The sequence below is a fragment of the Rhipicephalus microplus genome, chromosome 1 (genome assembly GCF_043290135.1).
Source record: "Rhipicephalus microplus isolate Deutch F79 chromosome 1, USDA_Rmic, whole genome shotgun sequence".
Lineage (NCBI taxonomy): Eukaryota > Metazoa > Arthropoda > Arachnida > Ixodida > Ixodidae > Rhipicephalus > Rhipicephalus microplus.
In genome coordinates, this window is record NC_134700.1 from 284,054,220 (window position 1) to 284,075,911 (window position 21,692).

The window sequence follows — 21,692 nt, forward strand, 5'->3', positions numbered from 1 at the left end:
CATTTTTGTTTTGTACAAAATCAACATGGAGGCTGCACTTCATATCATTTTCGGACTTGTAAGCAGTCTTTTTGACCTTTTTTTCATAATGCAGAAGTGTAGCAGGATATGTATCTACATCCTGATAGATCTACTTTTCACTACTGGCTGCATAATCGAATTATTTCTCACTAGTAAGCTCATCAACAAGTAATTGTCTGCCACAGTATAGCTGGTAGATTTGATTCCAGCCTGTGGGTCATAGTAAAATCTCATCCTCGGTGTGGTTTTTTTTAAGCATTTTCAACGTATGAAGGTAAGCATGTTTGACAGAGCTCTGTCTGCGTAGGTAAAGTTATACGAATCAACATGAAAATTTCAATACTAATAACAATAGACTGGCTGGAGAGTCTGTTTATTCGTTTTCAAGATACCATGACTTACAGTACATAAAAATATTGCTTGGTGTGACTTATGGAGATTTGTAACAAAGGAGAATCATTTTTGGAGGGACTCGTTTTTTATCAGATTCAATTGAGTGAGTCAAACAGATAATGGCCTTTCTTTGTTTAAAGTAGATATGTATATCTATATTCACATTGGATGTGAGCACAGATGGAAGCCAAGCACTGTTAAAGACGTGCTGCCAGTGCTTTAAGGCAGGAATGAAAAGATGCAATGCATACTTGTTCTCGTGGGGTGCCTGCTGATGGCTGTATGGCTGCAGTCTGCAATGCTTTGTTTGTGTTAGACACAGGTGCCATATCAGCTGAGCTCCCTGCTCACCGTGCTTCGGTTTTATTGCAGCTACAGTAAAACCTCTGTGATAAAAAATCTCGCGGGCTCACCAAAAATATTTGTATCAATCCGAAATTAATATCGCCAGAAAGCATAGAAAACTAATCATGAAAAAAATTTTTATTGTTTCTCAGGGCCACGGCAACATCATGAACAGTCCTGAAGGATTGCCAGTAAAGATTTTATATGTCAGCTTGCTCTATAATATTCGGCATGTGTAAATACTGAACCAGGTGTGTTGTGACCCATGACAGCTATTGGCCCCTTCTTATTCGTAGTGCGCTTTTTTTTCCACATGGCACCAGAGTACTACCGCAAAGGTGGCTTTTAGGGAGCGCTTTGCATGCTAATGATAAAAGCTAGGAAATTTTGGAATGGCTTTCCTTAATTGTTATTATTTTCCATTCATGTTGGGGATGTTTTTCAGGACATTTTTGTCCGTGCCCGGACAATCGGGATGGTTGCTCTAAATTTGGGAGTCTCCTGTGCAAATCAGAGTTGGCAGCTGTGTGAACATCCCTAACAATCATGCATGTTTATTCTGCAAGGCCAACGGAAACCATTCACTTCCCCTTTCACTCCTTGTCCATCTTTCATAGTATATAGGATTATGAAGACGTGGCAAAAAAAAAAAAAGAAATAGTGACGTCAACGTCATATGTAGGGTAAAAGTGAAGGCACACTAAAGCTCATTAGGGCCTCCAAGATTCGTGCACACAGTCTCGGACGCTACAATGCGTCGCTGATGTTTATTCTGGTAAACTGGCCGCGCAGTGCCCATGGCTGCGCGTGCTTGTTGTGTCTTCTCTGACAGCGTGGGCAGCACCTGTTTGTACCTACTAAATGGCTTCCATCCATATGGAACATCGTCGTGTGATAATCGCTTTGCAATGAATGTACCTCATTACAATGTAGGCCAGTGGGCCTTGGCTAGGATCACAGAAAAATTCTTTTATCACTCCGAAATTCGCATGAGCTGCAATCGTATCACCGGGGTTTTATTGTAGCTGGTTACTTGTCTTCCTAGTTACGTAGTTACCGGTTGCCCTAATTACCAGGGCCAAAAGACCCTGGATTAAGCAATGTTTGGTGCCACTAAAATTCTGCATATGTGACTAAATGGTGTTACCCCTAAGGAGCAATCTGATCTACTTGCAGAACCATCCATATGTGCGGACATCAGAGCAAGAGAAAGTGGATTTTGCGGGCTGGGTGTGCCAAACCATGGGCTTGGACCCCTCGACTCCAACAAAGCTTACTCCGGAGGGACAGGCCTGACTTCCATAATGGTCAAAAAGAAAGCAATGGAGGAGCACAGCTGCTCTCAGCCTACCAAGACGGCCAATACGTTTGCAAAAGGGCCGAACACGCGTGCGATCCAAGCCCACACGTCTCTCTCTCGCGGGCACAAGGCTTTGTCTGGGTCTGCCGCTCCCCCTCTCTTCCCTTTTCCTGTCACCTTTCTGTTGCCTCCTAGCTATGTCTCCATCTGAGGCACAAGTTTCACCACTGGCCATCACGGGGATGGATAGATCAAATGTATGTACCTGCACATCACAGTTGTAGATGGGAAGGAACCACAGCAGTGCGGTTGTTCGAAAACTTTTAGAGGACAGATGGATGTTAATATGCATTGGCTGACAGATTCTGTAGGTTTGTGCATATAGTGGAGCAGTTTGGAGAGGATGTGAAGGGCAGTTTGGTGGACGCCTGCTTTATCCTTGCACACATGCAGCAACAGTTGTAGAAAGTGGATGAAATTCTCGAAAGCACCCTGCCCAATGAAAACTTCAGATAATTGAAACACATGAGGATAACCCTTCTTGGTTAATGGGGTTCGTTTCTTTTTCGAGGAGCGATTGATTTCACACTGCAGGTGTGTGTATAGAGAGGACAGTTTTTCTGCATCATTGAACGTCATTTATCATTCAGTTTTGCAATAAAGGAGCTGGCCTTCTGTTCAGCATGCTAGGGAACACTTTCATGTTGCTGCAGTTCTGCAATGCAGTTTACATAACTGTTTTGCGAATGTTAAGGCTACCATAGTCTTTTCTTTCACAGACACGAAGTAATAGCATGCACTCTCCACTGCAGGTAGTTTCAAGGTTAGGTACAGTACAGCTGTCTTTTAGTCCTTTTACCATTCATGCCATGCAGCTGCAGTTCATGCTGTTGCTTCTGCTACTCATACTTGGGTCAGAAACAGGCTGCGGAGTATTACGTTCCATTGAATGTTATTGCTTCCTTGTGTTGTTCAGGTCGTTGTGAACTATGGCCAAGTGCTTCTTCATTGAAGTTGTAGCTTACTTGGCAGAACTTGCACCTGGTATGAATCTGAGTGCTTCTGCATTGGGTTGTGCAGCACTTCCTATTTCTTGTTCCTTCTCGTGTGATGACTTGTGCGTGCAGTGTGTGCTCTAGGTGGTGTTAAAAAGAAGCTTGTTGGGCAAGTTATTACATGGCATACTCTGTATGGGCATGCCCGTTATAAAAAAAGAGGATAGCTGAAAACATCTTGTGGCAAGAGATGGATGAAGGAACAGGAAAGGTGTTGACTAAAAGGAACATTGACACAGCAATCTTGCCTTTCACTGCATCACGGGTACTTGTTAACTTCGTAACTAGAACATGAAGATGTATGTGGAAGCTGCTAAATGGGTTCATGCGTTTGTGTTCAAGCTCTTTGATGCATTCGACGCGGTATAAGCCTGGCTGCTTGTTGTCTCTTGCAATGGAATTCCGCGTGCCTTTTTTTTGTCCTCCTTCCACTTTTCATATTCTGTGTAGTTCTGAATGTTCTATCAGTGGCTCAGTGTTGCTTTTCACCACTGATTATGGGCTCTTGAGCCCTTATTTCAGTGGCTTACAATGCCATGAGACTACAATCTGATCTCCGTAATGCAACATATGGCATGCTTAATGGTTGCAGCTTCTCTAATGTTGATGTATGTCTCGAACTGGCTGCACAAAAAGGTGATGTTGGTAAACTTTTGCAGGTTCCATTCTGTAAGTATAGAATTGGCACCTAAGTAACAAAGTCACTTCTTGAACAAGAAATTAAGTTGCAGTGAATGGAAACTAGGATCTCTGGGGATGTTTGAGGCTTTTTATTTGTTTTACCTTGCTGGATGCAACATCGTGACAGGGTAATGTAGCCTGAAGCATCATTGAAGGCATTTTTAAATAATTGTTCATGTGTTGACTTTGGTTTGACCAGGCAGTGTTCAAGGTTGTGGCTTGGAGATGGTGAATGCAGCTTAACAGCATTTTAGGGCTTGGTTGTATATGCGGCATTGTTTTGTTGCATTGCAAATTGTTTTAGTGTCCATTTTCAGTGTTAGCCATTACCACAGATTACATTTTTATGTTGGATTGCATTGAGAATAAAAGATTGCCAGTGCAGCTATTGGACGCATAACATAGGCAACACATATGATTTAAAAGCAAGCTTCTCTAGGCTGAAAAGTAAAACCTGGATTGTTAGTTATTAAATGTAGCATTGCCTGCTTCAGCTAACCATGGCTGAAGGCTCTGAGCAGTGCTGACCAATGCATGAAAATATTTCTTAAGCTGATGCCTCCAGGTTTCTCGTTTTTTTTTTCAAATGTATACAAAGCTTGTACTTGCATCAGAGTAGGTTTCAAGTGAAGCTGCATCACAAATACAGCTTTGCTGCTGCTGTAATGTAGGCTCCACCACTTCACTCTTCTAGTGTGACAGTACCGAGACGCTGTCACTGCAGCCCTATGTTGGCTACATACTGGCGCTGCACATTTGGCAGTCACAATGCATGGGGTTAAAATAAATCTGCATTGGAGTGTTCATACATGTACTCTTCAGCTAGGAGCTAAAAATAAAGTGCTATGTTTGCACACGTGTGACACCCTGACAGCGATGTTGGTAATGTCTCTGCAGTGCAACTTCTCTGTTCACGCTGTTGCTTGCATTTGTGCTCTTTGCCCTTGCTGGAAGCAATGTTCATTGAAAGCACTTTCGTAATTCAGTGCAGTACCTTTATTGCACATAAACCGCAGTTTTTAGAGTATTTGTTCTTGCGTTATCACTCCTCTACTATGCATTACATGATACATAAGTAATGTGCAAGCTGAAGAAAGTGGCCTGTTGGTGTGCAGATAGGAAGCACCTGTGAAACAGTGGACATTGATTGTCTTTTTTAGGTCTCACAAGCATAGAGTATCGTTGTTCTTGCTAGTGAATTTTCGTTTACGCTGTGGGAACTCTTATGGCATGCCACCTTAGCCGTCTTTAAAGGTGGAGAATCATGTGGCACCCCTTGAAAGTGGACTGTATTCAAAAGGTTTCAGCAGCTTGGCCATCCTTAGGCTAGTTTGGTCATGTTATGGACGTGGCATCGCACAATTTCAAGATGGCAGCATCTTGTAATTACACAGGGTTAATTGTACCATTGAGCTGCCGAATCACTTCCGGCCACCTCACGAGCAGTTTGTCTGTTGTAAAAACTATGGTCGTTCTTGAAAGACGGACTGATGTGCCTCTACGGAACTAATTGCAGCAGTGTGGAATTTCGCCCAGTCACTACATGTCACATTTTTGGCAACGGATTGGTTGTGTCACAGCCTACTGTACAGCCTTTTTTGAGGAACTCCTCAACCTATTGACAGCGATAATGGTCTAGTGGTTCATGCCTGCAATGATGCTTCGCAGTGAGTGAAAAGTGTTGTTGATGAGACTGGGAGTAGGCACAGCTTTGTCCTCGCTGAGGGGCGTGTACCGAAGAACATGCGAGGTGGAAAAACAAAAGGCCACTGTGTGTTCTGGTAGAGTACTCTAGGAAACATTCCCAAGTGCGTGTCACCCTCGTATAAACTTTTATTTATTGAAGCAATTGTTTCATCTTTCTTTTTGTGTGCGTGGTTTGTTCTGGCTCCTGCTGCCTTGGGGCCTCATTTTTTGAACAAGAGCACATATGCGGGCAAAACAGAACAAGTTATGCATCTTGGGGAGAGCTGTGGTGCAGCTATCGGGTCTACTATCACAAGCGTAGAGTTTAACACTGCAGGACTGCACTGTGTCTGAGTGTGTTATATTTTATTGGTGCATGCCTTCCTGTTTGGGAGGAACACACTTACTACAGCTTTGTGGTGGCAACTGAATGGACAATGCTCATTTTTCTTTCTCGTGCGCAGACGTTCTATCAGTTGACAATGGCCACTTTATATCTATTGTTTCCGAAATGTTTGTGTTGCTCGTCCGAAAAGATCGTGTTGCTCTCGACACTTTTTTTTGTGTAGGGGCAGTTTTTTTTGTTTAATGTAGCAAGAAGTGGTGAGGGGTCTGAAAAGCAGCAAGCATTTTGTTGACCAAAGAAATCCTTTGCTGCAACTCTGCAGGTGATATGACTATTTTAAAATATTTGAGTTTGAATAAAGTGGCCCGTGCATGAAAGTATACTTGGCTCTGACTGACTGTCTGGTAATATTGAACTTGGGAAAGTTTTTCAAAGCAAGAGTGGGGTCTCTGCTAGCCTTGCCAATAATGCAGAACTGTCGCACATTACGTTCTGCATCTTAATACACTTTGTGCCTAGGCTTCACACCAGATGGGGTTCACACCTTAAGCTGTTGAGGGAAACGACTATAAAGATTAGTGAAGATTGTAGGGTCTCGAGAAATGTCGCGCTCTCGGAAGGAATGAAGACGGCAGACTGGGTAGAGAAAACCAAAACATGTACCTTTATTCACTTGCTTTTACAACGACGATATCGCCAGCCGAATCAGTTACATCACTAGTGAAACGCTAAACGACCTTATACAACATGCCAACACGACACACAAACGACATGAGGTACCGCGAGTGCGGCGTCGCTGACGGTCGACCCCTTACGAGGGACCCATGGGAAATGACCCGCGGTGCCGCCCCATGGGCCCCCCACCGCAAGAGACGACCGTCGACGCCCGCTGCCAAACCCCAAAAGGACTCACTTCCGTGCACCCACGGCGTCGCTGACGGTCGACCCCTTACGAGGGACCCATGGGAAATGACCCGCGGTGCCGCCCCATGGGCCCCCCACCGCAAGAGACGACCGTCGACGCCCGCTGCCAAACCCCAAAAGGACTCACTTCCGTGCACCCACGGCCGCCTAGATCGGGCGGGCGCGGCGCACACGCCCGATCCAGGCGGCCGTGGTCGTGGCCGCCGAGATTAGCCGGCGGCGACGGCGCGCCGCTGGTTAAAATCCCGATGGCCACGCCGTGGTGCACTAGCCTTGCCTCTCCGCCGCCAGTATCGCGGCGCTTCTGGCGCTTAATCCGCGCTTTAATCCACGTTGAAGCCCCTACAACTTGAAACATTCTCCTCTGCGCGCGCGCTTTGCTTCTCGAATTTTTCTCCTCTGCTGGTCGGCGCGCCGCGCACGGCACGCTGAATCCCATTATTAGACAGTTATAGTTTAGCGTTAGCGTGATAGCGTAGGTTAAGGGAATGGCGTTACCGTACAGCAAACGTTCGTTGTTGGCAGCGTCTTATAGTTTAGCGATATAGCGTTTACGTAGTTTACGTGCCCCAGCTGGGATGGTGGCGCTACCTATTAGATGGTTAATAAGTTAAACAGTGAAAATGAAAAGAAAACGAGAATGTTTGCCTATGCCACCGCGCAAAGAATTGTTAGAAGTTTATTTTTGTGATAATAAAAGTAAATAAATATGAACCACGCACCAAACGCGAAAACATCTACGTTGCCGATTTGTTTACAGCGATGTTGTAGTTAGGCCTAGGCGCGTTCGAAATGGGAAGCTATCTCAAAAACTACGCCAACTTATCCGTAATACTCTGTCATCGCAGCTAACTGAAGGCAAGCGAAGCCACTTTGAACAGTCGTTTGCTGCGAGCAAGGTGAATATTTCAACAACTACGCCAAAATCAATTCGAAGCGGGCGACCAAGAGCGCCGCCATGTTTACGTACACTACGTACACCTACGCTACTACGGTAACGTGAAATCTGAAAAATACCGCGCGTACGGGAAGCGGTACGGGTGACGTACGTATCTGCGCATGCGCACTTCAATTCCGGTATCACGGTACGCCCGGTAACCCGGTAAGCCCGGTATACTATAACTCTCTATTGTCTCGCTGTAGGTGCATTAGAATCAATGCGCGCGCTTGTTTAAACGGCTCCTTGAAGCATGTTACAAAATTCTGTCGCTTAAAAAAAAAAAAAAAAAACACCGAGACGAAAGTGGCGTCCAGATATATACAACACAGGGGCAGATACATTTTTTAATGCGCTTCGAGAAATAATGCAGAAGCGCTTGAAAAAAAAAAAAAAACTAGTATCAACTAGCGACTTGGCGGTTTAACACTTTCATGACCGCGCCTATCCCCATCGATAGTATGTTTTCTATGTGCAAACTTGTATATTTGCCCTGTTTCGGACGCTTTTGGACCTCTTGCGCCAACTAAAACGTAAAAAAAAAGTATTTTATCAGTTTTGCTTTTGTGTTTATCTTTTTTTTCACCGTGTGGTGATTTTGAAGCGCCCTTCCATGCGTGCGAGTGAGCGGGGATAATTTCAATCATCGCGTCGACGTCGCGTGTGACCGCGTCACGAAAACGGCGAATTTCGGGGGTTTCTCGTGCACCTGGGCTGGAATAGTCTAATGACGACAACAGCACAGGCTCGGACGACTTCAATTTCAGCGCGGACGACGAGGGTTCGTCAAACCACTCCTAGAGTTACTGTATATGCTACCTGTATATGCTACCTAGCATAACTCTAACCACCTCGGAACATCAGCGGTAGTCCACCGGTGAGTTTAGTGCTCGGGCCGCGTTATTGCCGGCGTGCGTCGGTGTAAGTTGAGCCGATGTGTTTCCAAGGTTAGAGCTCTTTATATGCGGAGCGCCCACTTTCTTCGGGCGGGACTACTTGCCGGCGGCAGCGCAGGGAGTGCAGTCTGGTAGGTGTTCTGTGGTGCAATTTCGTGCTCAGAGGCAGCCGGGCACGGAGGAAGGAGCAGCCGGGAGTGAACCTTGGATGGATGGATGGATGGATGGATGGATGGATGGATGAATATGGCTGTACCCTTTGGATCGGGCGGTGGCTAGCACCACCAAGCCGTAAGACTTAATGAACCAAAAACTAGATTCCTTTTTTTCCCCTTAAATAGATAGGTTGAGGATTCGTACTTTGCTGTGAAGGGTTTAATTTTCACTCGTGCCTTGACTTTAGCCACCAATCAGATAACCTCCTTCTAGTTAATTCTACCCGCTTAAAGTCTATTTTGCCCTCCCTGTCCCTAAACCCCAGTGCTTTGAAAAACTCTGCGCCATCATCCTGAACTATAGGGTGAAGCCCTTTACAGAACATTATCAAGTGTTCGGCAGTTTCTTCTTCCTCTCCACACGCACTGCATACCGTGTCTACCCCTTCGTATTTGGCCCGATATGTCGATATGTTCGCAATACTCCCGTCCTGGCCTCAAACAGTAGAGAACTATCCCGAGTATTATCATAGATCCTTTCCTTGGCAATTTCCTGCTTAAAAGTTCGATAGATCTCTATTGCGGACTTCTTAATCATGCCAGTTCTCCACATATCGGTCTCAGCTTCCTTCACCTTCTTCTTAACCGATAATTCTTTTTGGTTTGGCCACCTGCTGTTTTCTAAGTATTTACCAGTCAACTTCCTGGTTCGCTTCCTCCATTTTGTATCGACATTCTTCATGTACAAGTAGCTGAAAACCTTCCTAGCCCAACGCTCTTCCCCCATTTCTCTCAATCGCTTCTGAAATTTTATCTTGCTGCTAGCTTCCCTGCCCTCAAAAGATGTCCATGCCATATCACCTTGTACTTCCTGATTTGGTGTATTCCCGTGAGCTCCTAAAGCAAGCCTACCTATTCCACGTTGCTTAATTTCTAATCTTGCTTGAACTTCTGATCTCATGCACAAGACCGCATTGCCGAACGTCAGATTAGGAACCATGACCCCTTTCCATATTCCCCTCACAACATCATACCTATTGTAATTCCACAGTGCCCTGTTTTTCATTACCGCTGCATTCCTGTTACCTTTAGTCGACACGTACATTTCGTGTTCCCTTAGGTACTCGGCCCCATTGCTTATCCATACGCCCAGATATTTGTATTTATCTGTTATCTCTAGCGTGACCTCCTGTATTCTAAGTCCACTACCTTCATTATCTTCCAAAATCATGAATGCTGATTTTTCCTTACTGAATCTGAAATCTAACCTATCTCCCTCATTACCGCAGATGTCCACCAATATCTACAAATCTTCCTTGTTGTCGGACATTAGTACTATATCATCTGCGTACATCAATGCTGGTAGTGCCTGTTCAATGAGTTTTCCTTGTTTGACGAAAGAGAGGTTGAAGCCCAGTTTACTTCCCTCTGATTTGGCCTCTAATCCTTGTAGGTACATCATGAATAATAAAGGTGACAGGGGACACCCCTGCATAAGCCCCCGTTTTACCTCTGCAGGCTTAGATACCTGTTTTCCCCAGTTTATAATTACATTGTTACCTTTATAGATATTCTTTAAAAGATTAGTGACTACATCTTCCACGCCTAGTGTGTCCAGTATTCCCCACAATTCCTCTTGAACCACGCTATCGTACGCTCCCTTGATATCCAAAAATGCTTGCCACAGGGGCCTGTGTTCCTTTTCTGCTATTTCGATGCACTGCGTCAGTGAGAACAGATTGTCTTCCAACCTCCTGTGTTTCCGAAACCCATTCTGCAGTTTCTCCAGCACCCCCTCATCCTCTATCCATGCCTGCAGTCTTTCCTTTATAATCTACATCGCCAGCCTGTAGACCACTGATTTCACTGTTATAGGACGGTAGTTGTTTATGTCAGCTTTTATTCCCTTTCCTTTATAGGTCATGCTCATCCTGCTAAGTTTCCATCCATCGGGAACTTCTCCATCGATTATTATTTTGCTCACTGCCTCTCTCAAAGCCTGCTTAGACTTCGGACCTAATGTCTTTATCAGCATTATTGGAATGCCATCTGGGCCTGTTGATGTGCTACTATAGGAACCCTTTTCTCAGCCCTTTCCCACTCTCGTTGTGAAAATGGAGCCATTGCGCCACTTGATTCATCCTTGTCTATTGTGGTGCATAAAGCTCTTCTTTGTTGAAATTTTTCTGTCACCCTTGTTCTTATATATTCAATAGCTTCGTCCCATTCTATCCTAGCACCTTGAGCTGTAGTTATAAACCTCTGCTCTAGGCTCGTCTCATTTCTTAGGGAGTTTAGATGATTCCAAAATTTCGCAGCTGCCTTTCTATATTTTTTTACGTACTTCTGCCAGCCACTGAGCTCCCTTTCTTCTAATATTTTTATTGATCAGAAGGGATGCATTCCTTCTACAGCTTAAAAAGATTTCCCATTTTCTTTCAACATCATCTGTCGGTTCACTCCGCTGCTTAGCATGTCTGTGTTCCCTAGAGGCTTCCTGACGTGTTGCTATGGCTCTCTTAACTTCCTCATCCCACCAGCTTTTGGGTTTGTGTCTTCTTTTCCGGGGTGACTTGTCACGTGCCTTAGCAAGCTGTAGCTCAAACAGCCTAATTAGATTTGTGTATGTCCACACTGTTTTATTATACTCAGTGATTACTTTCTCAATTTGTTTAGTGGCTATTTCAATTTGCCTTTCTGAATAAAAAATTTCCTGTAGTTCCTCATCTTGTCTTCTTCCCACTTTCACTGCTCTTCCAAAACTTAGCTTGACACGTTTGTGATCACTACCCAGACTTCTGGAGCCACCTTCATCTATGTGCATTCCCCTGAGCTTATCATACATCCTATGTGACATCAGTGCGTAATCTATCGTCGACTGCGGCCTTCCTACCTCCCATGTTATTTGCCCTTCACACTTCTCGGTACTGTTGCAAATTATCAAATCAAGCCTTTCACACATATCCATGATCATTTTGCCTCTCGGGTCGGTATAACCATCTATATCTTCCATGTGCGCATTCATATCTCCTAGTATAATTATCTCGCACTCTCTTCCTAACTCCTGAATGTCCTTTGATATACACTCTACCATTGCCTGGTTTTCCTCTCTGGCATTTGCTCCCGTCCACAAGTACATAAAACCAAGGAGTGTCATTTGCCCTGCCACTTTCCCTTTTAGCCATAAATGTTCCTTGCACTCCTGCTTGACCCTTTGCCATTCTTTACTTTTTTAAATGAATGCCCCAATACCACCCCCCTTTCTGCTGCCTTCTGTTCTATTACAATATTCCCACGCGTAGTCCGCATTGTTAGGAGGTTGTTCCATGTCCCTGAGATGTGTTTCTACAAAACCGTATACCATCGGCCTCTCCTCCCTTAGCTGTTCTTCTATCTCTTCCCATTTCAGCCTGTTACTACCACCCTGCATGTTAATATACCCTATGTCTGAATTTGCTCGGCGCTCGTGGCTACGTCTATTTCTGCCTCGGACTCTACCTATCTTAGATAGTGGTGCCACTTCGGAATCGTATCTGTCCATACCACCTGTCAAAGAGTCTCCCTGGTAGTTTTCCTCGTTACTAGCTATCCTGCACCCCGAAGGGCGCGCTTGCCCCCCAAAAAAGCTACTGCGCGTCCTGCAAGTCGCCAACCCACCTCATGACCTAGCCGCCCATCGAAGTGAATTCTGTCTCGTTGAGTAACCACCCCACCTATGCACCTCTCAGTTTATTTCCACCACCTCAAAGCCTTTCTCTCGACTCATCCGCCATATCTCTTGGTTTGCGTTGACAACCGCTCTTTGCATGTTGCTATCACGCACCGGTACCTCCGGTATCGTGCATATCACTACCTGTACCTTAGGAGAAGTGGCGCACATGTCATCGACGCCTTTCGCCAGTGTGGTTGGTAGTCCTGCTGTATCTTCATTTAAGACATCGTTTAAACCGCCTGAAATTATCACGAGGTTTCGTCTATCAGCTGTAGTTTTGAGTTTTGCGTTCGCTTGCCTCATGACTGCTTCCAGCTTGCGTCCTGGGAACGCCCCTACGGTAACCCTCTTGTCACCTCTTACCCTCTCTCTGATGGCTTCTGTGCATCGATATAAATTCGAGTCCCCGGCGATTATCACATGCTGTGACGAAGTGACTCTTGAAAAGGGAAAAGAAGAGAAAAGTGAGCCCCGTTATTGTCTGCTTCAGTGAGCGACACCGCCACAGTAGCTCACGAGGGATGGGGGTGAGGAGGGATAAAAAGGATAGGAGTAAAGATGTAGGAAAGCCGAAGAAGGAGAAGAGAAGAAGAGACGTGAGGTGGTGAGCCAGAGCGAGCGACGACAAGATGAGGGGATAGAAGAGATAGGAAAGATGAAGCACGGTCACTGGAGTCCGAGGACGGGGCGCACCTGCGAGAGCTCCTTTCGGCGTCGGTGGATGGCGTAGAGCAAGTCCAGTAGGTCAGAGGTGCACTGTCGTCGGAGATGGAAGGTCGTCGGCGGCAGGAGATGACGTAGGGCGAGCCCAGTCGGCCAGAGCCACGCTGACGCGGGAGATCGCAAGCGCGCGGAGCGCGCGAGCGCACGACCGATTGGCCCGAAATCCAGCAAGCGAGCACATGCTGTGACTTTTCAGCGGGAGCGTCCTGCACCTGGGTGTTACTTGCACCTGTGACGCCGGCTGCTTTGTCCCCTCCCAGCCCCACCACTACTTCGCTGAAGCTGGGCCTTGCGACAAGTGAACCGGCTGAACCTGTTTTTTCCAAACTTGCTTGCTCTTTCTTCTCCGTCGTTCTGGTTGCCGGTTCCCTACTGTTCTCTCCGTAGGCCGCTCCTCTGTTCACCTTGGCTAGTGCTTCCTCGGCGGACTTCAGCCTTTCTCCCATAGCCCGCGTTTTCTCTTGTTCTGTCGCCAACGCAGTCTCGAGCTCGGTGATTCTCATCAGCAGGTCACTCTGGGTAACCACCATTTTCTCCATTTTTTCCTCGACCTCACATTGCCTACACTTCGCGTCAGCCTCTTCTCCTTCCGCTTCTACACTTGTGTCCACTTTCAAACCAACCCCACATCCTGAACACTTTACAGTCTTTTTAACCATGTCTTTCCGACACCAATTGTCCCTATGACTTGTCTCACTCGATAATTATGAAGCTTGAGCCCTGCCCTACGAAAAAGAGAAAGTCTAAGCTCTACTACAAAAATTTGTGTGTTCAATGTACGTGCACCTCCCTCACGAGGGGGCAAAAAAAAAAAAAAAGCCGTGTTACGCAGTGCCACGCGTGGCGCTTCGTGAGCGCTGTCGACTTTTTGTTTTAAAGACGATAGTCTTTCTTGGGGACCTTCGACGCAAACATTTTGGTCTGTCTGTCTGTCTGTCTGTCTGTCTGTCTGTACATCTGTCTGTTTGTCCAGTCTTAACGGCATCCGGTGCTTGAAACGGTCGACCCCATCCGCAGCGCCCACCAATGTTGCTCAAGATTCAGCGTTAACTCTTGTGCAATTGTCAATTTAAAAGCAATTATTGCGCACGTCTGGGGCACCATAACAACACGCATATATTCTGCATGTGCGTCTTTTACTAGAAAAGGCATACATAAGTAATTTTAAGGACCGTAGCGCTTATCACGCTGCGCTGATCATGCAACGCTTGCACGGAAAGGCGAGTGTTTCCAACGCTTTGCTAGCACGAGATGGTGGTGGCACCTACCCGTCGCCTTGCGTTCTACACCTTATCACCTCTGAGACGGGCGTGCACACCCGTCTCAGAGCCATGCTCTTTGTTTTCTAAGAAATCTGCTAGATGGCGCTCATATATCACGTGTGACGTGACATGATGCACTCGTTCTCCTCCACTGCACGCTTGAGGCACTCTAACGCAGCGCCTCCAGAATACCGTTCACCGATTTTCTTGCGCAGAACATGAAATAAATGTCTTGTTCACTCTCTCCACACGCAAGACTATCGTCTTTCGACGACATTTGCAGATTAACATGCAGATACGGGGCTATTTTTTTACTGTTTAAGTTATTAAAGAGCGATGCAAAAGCGAAAATAAATATGTTTGGACGCATATTTTTCAGAAGCCGACGTACAGCGAGAGAGACGGTTCTTGAGGTCCCACAGTCCATCTTGATACACGAAACGCTCCTCAAGGCTAACTGCACCAGCCGAATATATATATATATATATATATATATATATATATATATATATATATATATATATATATATATATATATATATATATATATATATATATATATATATATATATATATATATATATATATATATATATATATATATATATATATATATATATATATATATATATATATATTTATATATATATATATATATATATATATATATATATATATGACGCTATGATTAATGGCAGACGTGGCCTGGCTCATACGCCATGTTTATTCCATTCTCACTTCTTCCTTCTCTGCTTCAACAAACCATACATCCCATCATGTCACATGATTCCCCCTCCCCCCGAAAGAAGGCATGAGTTACAACTTGCAAACAAGAAAAAGTAAACAAGGAGTAGCTTAGAAGCCACCAATGTCAACACAAAGAGGTAGTTTCACAAATTTTAAAATGCACACGTTGTCTTCTTCGTCGCTAGGACTTGAGGGGAGAGTGCAGCAGTCCGGTGATATCAATAAGAGATCTGGCGGTTGAGGCTGATGGTTGCGTCCTGGATAACACAAGAATGCTTTGGACGTGGAGATAGCGGAAATCGCAGCCGGCATTCTTGTGAAGAACAAACGAGGTTCGAACACCTTGCAGAATCGACAGTTCAAATATCGTAGGCATCTAATTCTTCGTCGTGGCACAGGTCGTGCAGGCAGCTTGCGTGCGCGTTGATCGAGGTTGATTGGGCGCTGCCTGTGTTTCTGCCGAGTACAAGGGGTGCTTTTGTGGCTTTTGGAGATTTTTCTATGGTGATGTCGCAGACGTTTTGATTGAAGTTACATTCTTGATCTTTGGTGGAGAATGTATCCACGACGATGGGCCTTTTTGCAATGTTATTTAAGCCTTAAGAGTGCACTCGATGAAGTTTTGTTTCGTCGTTGACAATGTTGAAGTATACGTGGACGTTGTAGTTTCTTGGTTCCGTCAACTTGCTCGTGGTGTGACATTGATCGTGGTGTGCCAGGATTCTTAAAGAGTCCTCCGCAGGCTTCTACGACGCCAACCAATGCAACTGTTTCCGGCGCAAGACAATGTAGCGGGTTTGGCGCACTTGAATCTTCTGTATTTATAAACCGTTCATTGTTGGTGGTTGCCTGAAGAGTACTTATGTCATCAGAAGTTGAACCTGTGGTTTTGTTTTCATTATAGGCAGTGAGGTTGTATACTGGATTCACGTCGCTTTGATCTTGTGATTTATGAACACTCAACGCTTCTGCAGAACACTTTTCTTCACAAGATGCTGATTTTGAGTGCTTCTGTTTTTGTGGAAATGCTGAGCTGAATACTTTAAACAAATGAGATTTCTGTGAGCATTCGTTGTTTGATTTGGTTTCGTGCGGATTTACTAACTCGTCATACGTAAATGCCGTCACGTGTCCGAAGCCGTGTGGGCCATGTGTGTGACACGAAGAATCAAGTGATTCGGGCTGTTCAGTAATACCTGGAGTGTTATGGTGCCGTAAACACATTGGAAATGGCGGTTTGATCGCCCGTGAAAAATCCAACCGTAAGTTCAATTTTTTGGCAAAATGGTCTACATTCCTATCGGCACATGGTGGCATTACCTTCTCTGCTGCGACGTGCAAGTTCCTAGTTGGTGTTGTAATGCGTGAAGTGTATTCGGACGAGTCATATGATGGTACAATGGTGGAATATTTACTCTCAAGTCTTGTTTGGGAAATACACTTACTGCGGGAAGACTTCGCGTAACTGCGATGGTTGAGTTGAAAAGCCTTCAGCTGATAAGGTATGGACAGGTCTTCATCGTATTGCTTGAAACGGCTGATCATTTCTTCTTTGATCTTTTTTCAAGACTCATCGTTCTCGAAGATGTGGGTGAGGTAAAACTTGAATGCCTCACCTGAGATGTAGTCAGTGAAGTTTATGATCATCTCCCGTTCCGACCAGGATGCAGCGGCGGCGTGGAGCTCGAAAAGGTTGAACCAGTCTTGTAAGGGTCCGTCGTCCGCTGATCCGGTGTACTTGGGGATGTCAAGGGCGTCTGATGGTGCTGTCATGATGCTGCTGGTCTTGGTGTAGAGTTGCGATGTACTTTTGTGGTCCACGTTCGGTCACTGCGTCTTGCTGAGACGTTCGAAGATGGTGGCCGGTTGATGAAGTGCCCGCCAGGTCTTCATCCTGTCGACTCGTGTGACGCTATGATGACTGCGCGACGTGGCGTGGCTCATACCCCATGGTTATTCTACTCTGACTTTTTCTTCCTCAGCCTCTACCTTCAGTAAATACCTGCTTACGTTACACACACACACACACACACACACACACACACACACACACACACACACACACACACACACACACACACACACACACACACACACACACACACACACACACACACACACACACACACACACACACACACACACACACACACACACACACACACACACACACACACACACACACACACACACACACACACACACACACACACACACACACACACACACACACATATATATATATATATATATATATATATATATATATATATATATATATATATATATATATATATATATATAAGGAACTGTAAATTATGCTATGAACGAAGAAAAGTCGAACAGAAAGCAAGTGTTGTCTGTGAAACATGCGTAGCAAACCTTTGTTTTACCGCATCGTGAAACTGCTTCGCACGGTGGCATGAAATACACTACGTGTAATGTTATTTTATGTACACAAAAACTTTTGTATTTACAGCTCTTATATTTACAGGATAATTGTGTGTGCTCCTTGTGCTTAACATTTACATTTCCATTTATTTTTATGCTTAGCCTGTTCAGAGCAGTGTTGATGGTTCTATAAAATTTTCTTGTTCATGTTTACAATGTTTTCCATTCGATGATTTTTTTCGTACTATTGTTATTAAATTTCTTGCGTCAAACGGAACGTGTTTGAAAGATAACTCCTAGCTGTACAATTTGACACGATAAACATCAACATCAGTAACTTTGGGTGCCATAAAAGAATAAGGTTTTCTGGACTACCCAAGAACTGCCAAATTTCTCGCGGTCACGAAATTGTTCACCCCTCTCCGCTTCGTCTATCCGTAACACGGAGGCGTGTTAAGTGCCTATAATGTTAACAGCATAAAGTTAACACTGAAATTTCTTTTGTTGAGTGTGGTCACATATAGAAGGTAGCCAAGAAAGAATGTGGCGGTTTACATAATGGAACAGTCAGCTTTTTTATAGGAGATCTGAGGAACGTCGCAGGTGTAATGGAACACAGTATCTCGTCAATTCGTCGGGACGCAATACAGGTACGCGCATTGATTCCACTCTGCATGCGTTTGGGTAACATACGAATTTTCACATCGGCGTTGGTACAAAAGGGCATCGGGTCAGCTCAGAATTCAGCATGTGAAGTTCATCAGATGAAAGCGAGATTACGGAAAGCGCGTGGTTCTTCCTTATGAGCATCCACGTATGCCAGATGCGTAACCTTGTTTCCATGTGCGTGGCTGTTTGCGTCATGGTTGCTGTCAAGATATGTTTGAGCGATTGTTAATTGACTTGTCTTAAAACAGCAGCATTATAGATGTGTAAATGATTGGAACGGGAGGGCGTGTGCGCTTTGATTTTTCTGGCGGCATAATTTAGGTCTGCGCCGAAAAGCGATGGTAGGCTGCTTCCTGCACATGCCATTAGTTTTTTTTTCCTCAGGGGTTACAAAATAATCTTAGTCCTTTCTCTGATCGGATCCGATTGATTGATTGATATGTGGGGTTAAAAAAACACTGTATGGTTGAGTACGATGAGTCCCAAAACCACCGTATTATTATGAGAGACGCTGTAGTGGAGGGCTGCGGAAATTTCGACCACCTGGGGTTCTTTAACGTGCACCGAAATCTGAGCACACGGGCCTACAGTATTTTCGCCTCAATCGGAAATGCAGTCGCCACAGCCGGAATTCATTCCCGCGACCTGCGCGTCTAGAGCCGAGTACCTTAGTCACTAGACCACCACGGTGGGGCCTTTGTCTGATCTGTTGTTGCACTGCCACGCGAAGCAGTCAGGCATTGCCACGAAGAACAAATCTCGGAATTCTACTCTGAAACACGTCCGGAGCGGGTGGCCTGGAGGGTTCATGGCGCGTACACTTACTCAGTCTGGCCGCTTTCAAGCTGCAAAAAACACATTTGAATTGCGCAGTTATTCGCGTCATTTATTCTTAATTTTTACGGTGAGACGCGCTCTTGTACGTCGTAAAGACGAAGAAGCATGGTCGCGCAATCGTGCACACGCGGGCGCGAGCTGTTTCATGGTCGCAGCACGAGCGAGCATTTCTCGAGCCGCCTATAGCCGTTGCTGCGGTCAGATTCTGCAGTGTTCTTGTGCAGTGTACACGTCGCGAACAGTCGACAAGTGATTTCGCGTCATGGAGCAGCAGCACCTGATATCGAAGGAAGACTCTCCCAGGCGCGTCCGAATGCAAAGCTCGCCCGCCACGTCCGCCGTCGGCGTCCACCTGATAAACAAGAAGGTGAGAATCGCGAAGAAGTTCGCTCTGGTTCTTACCACGAAAATTATTTACGTTAAGGGCCAAACCTCATAAGCGCGAAAATGCACGCGACAGCGACGAGCGACGCTATGAGCGACGAAACAGGGCGTTCGCGCGACGTGTCGCGTGCTCGTTTTCGCGCGATCGCTCGGTTCTCCAGATTTGGAAACCGTCGCTCATCGCCCGGAAGTGCTGGGCTCAAGCAGCCAATAGCGAAAAACCGGAAAAGACGAAGACTACATAGGTGCACGTGACCCTGCTCGAGTCACGTATGCGCAACAAGAAATAACGCAATGTTTATTACGCATGCGCACATAAAAAAGTGCTGCAAGGCAATAATAAACACTTTCCGTTTCATTACACAACAATATATCTTATTTTTAAATTGCATACCGCTCGCTACGCGGTTTTCTTGGTGCGAGTAGACGGCCTCATGCCCACTCATGCAAGCAACAGTAGAATTCGCTCGCCGAAGCCGTCGCGTGAATGAGGTTTGCCTGCGCTAGCGACTGATCGCGCGAAGCCGATCTACGTCGCGTCGCTTGTCGCTGTCACGTGCATTTTCGCGCTTATGAGGTTTGGCCTTAAACGTCTCATCAAACGCGAAAATTGTTTATCGGCAAGAACGATCCAGACCATCATGATATGACGTCACAATTCACCGAAATTTGTGACGTCATCTAGATTTCAGTATGACTCAAGGGCACCGAAAGGAAGCCGAAACGGCTGCTTTTTTTCTAAGTGCTTTTTGGCCGACGTCTTTCTTTTACCTTTTGACCGTGATTATTCCCGACCGGAGGAGTTTTCGTCGAACTCCTAGTTTCATGACGACACATAAGTTGTCGTTTAAATGACGTAAGGTAGTCCAATCATGCAGGCAGTGCCAAACGAGATGATGTGTAGAGAAGCCTGCAATGTGCCTCCGATCCCGGAGGCAGTGCAGAACCACGTTATAAGCGCTGTAGAAGTCGCAAGCTGATGGTGATGACTTCGCTTTAGAGGCGTCTCAGTATGCGAATGTGGAAGAGATTTTGCGAGTTGTATACATGTTTCTACCATTTTAGTTCAGCTATCGGCTCTATAACAACCGTGCGAAGCTTCCTCCATTGCTGCTATATACATAGTACGTCAGAAATAAAAAAAAAAAACAGCCATTTTACTTTGTGAACGTGGACAACCTGCGGTTAGCGCAACAGAGCCGACAAAATTTGGAGCCATAGCCAATAACATGCCCTGCAAATAAGTCTGAAATGTCTGTCCAGAAGGTCGCTTTTAAATTTAGTTTATGCTTTTGCATCTGAGCAGCATACTTACTTAATTCTGTCGCATTTTACCTTTCGCGACATGAGGTACTTTGTCAATGACTTGCCGCATGGGCTCGGTGTTTCGTGTATGATATTATGAGGTGTTTGGCGCCCGCGTGTTCCCTTCTTCATATTTAGTCGTGCCGGTGACAAATGGTGGGAATACGAGTGGCGTGGACGTGTTCTCCCCCTTTTTGTCCAATAGAGGGCTGAAGGGTCGAATGCTTGTCGACTGTTTTAGGGGCGAAGCTCCTAAAGGCGTGGGTCTGTCCATCCCTCGTGGGTATGTACGTGACCGCATATAGTTCCACCTTTGCCAACTGCCCACTACTTCGTCCTCGTAAACATGCCGCTACGCCCCAACCCCAATCCACCACTTCACCCACTATAAAGCAAATACGGTTGAGAAGCAGCCAATATGAAATGCAAGATGGTCGTGTACTTTTCAAGAGCCGTAGATTGTCCCACTGTGTCCATCCTTTGTTTGTACGTGACCGCCTACAGTTCCGCCTTTGCAAACTGCCCACTACTTCGTTCTTGCAAACATCCCATTACGCTTCATCACAGATCCACCACTTCGCCGATCATAAAGCCGCTATAATAAAGGTGGAACGGAAGCGACATATAGCTACCACTTTCGAATAATAAAGTTTATCGTATAAAAAATTGGCAGATCTCACGTACAGTGGGAATCAATGATATGCGAAGCACGAATTAGAAACGTTGTTATGTCACTTTAAAATCAGCACAACGTTACTAGGCGCAGGTAAAGGATGCCGTGCATGACTTCCGTGTCATGATTATCATGTTTGGATGTGTGGTTTACCGTCGTCATCTATTCACGTCACGTGGTACCAAATTTAGTATATGTGGAGCTAGCGAAACGGCCGCGAGCACGCTATGAGCGTGGTATCTTGCCATGT

General features: G+C 45.5%; 2 protein-coding genes across 2 annotated transcripts in view; both read left to right on the forward strand.

The window, feature by feature from the left end:
- Window positions 1-2,335, forward strand: part of LOC142818052 (dual specificity mitogen-activated protein kinase kinase 1-like) — a 44,666-nt gene extending 42,331 nt beyond the window's left edge. The window contains exon 11 of the mRNA XM_075896263.1: window positions 1,936-2,335. Within this exon, the coding sequence (XP_075752378.1) occupies window positions 1,936-2,055 (120 nt within the window). The 3' untranslated portion in view covers window positions 2,056-2,335. The remainder of the gene's footprint in view (window positions 1-1,935) is intronic.
- Window positions 2,336-19,342: 17,007 nt separating this feature from the next.
- The window catches only part of LOC142767334 (uncharacterized), a 31,847-nt gene continuing 29,497 nt past the window's right edge, over window positions 19,343-21,692 (forward strand). The window contains exon 1 of the mRNA XM_075868821.1: window positions 19,343-19,447. Within this exon, the coding sequence (XP_075724936.1) occupies window positions 19,343-19,447 (105 nt within the window). The remainder of the gene's footprint in view (window positions 19,448-21,692) is intronic.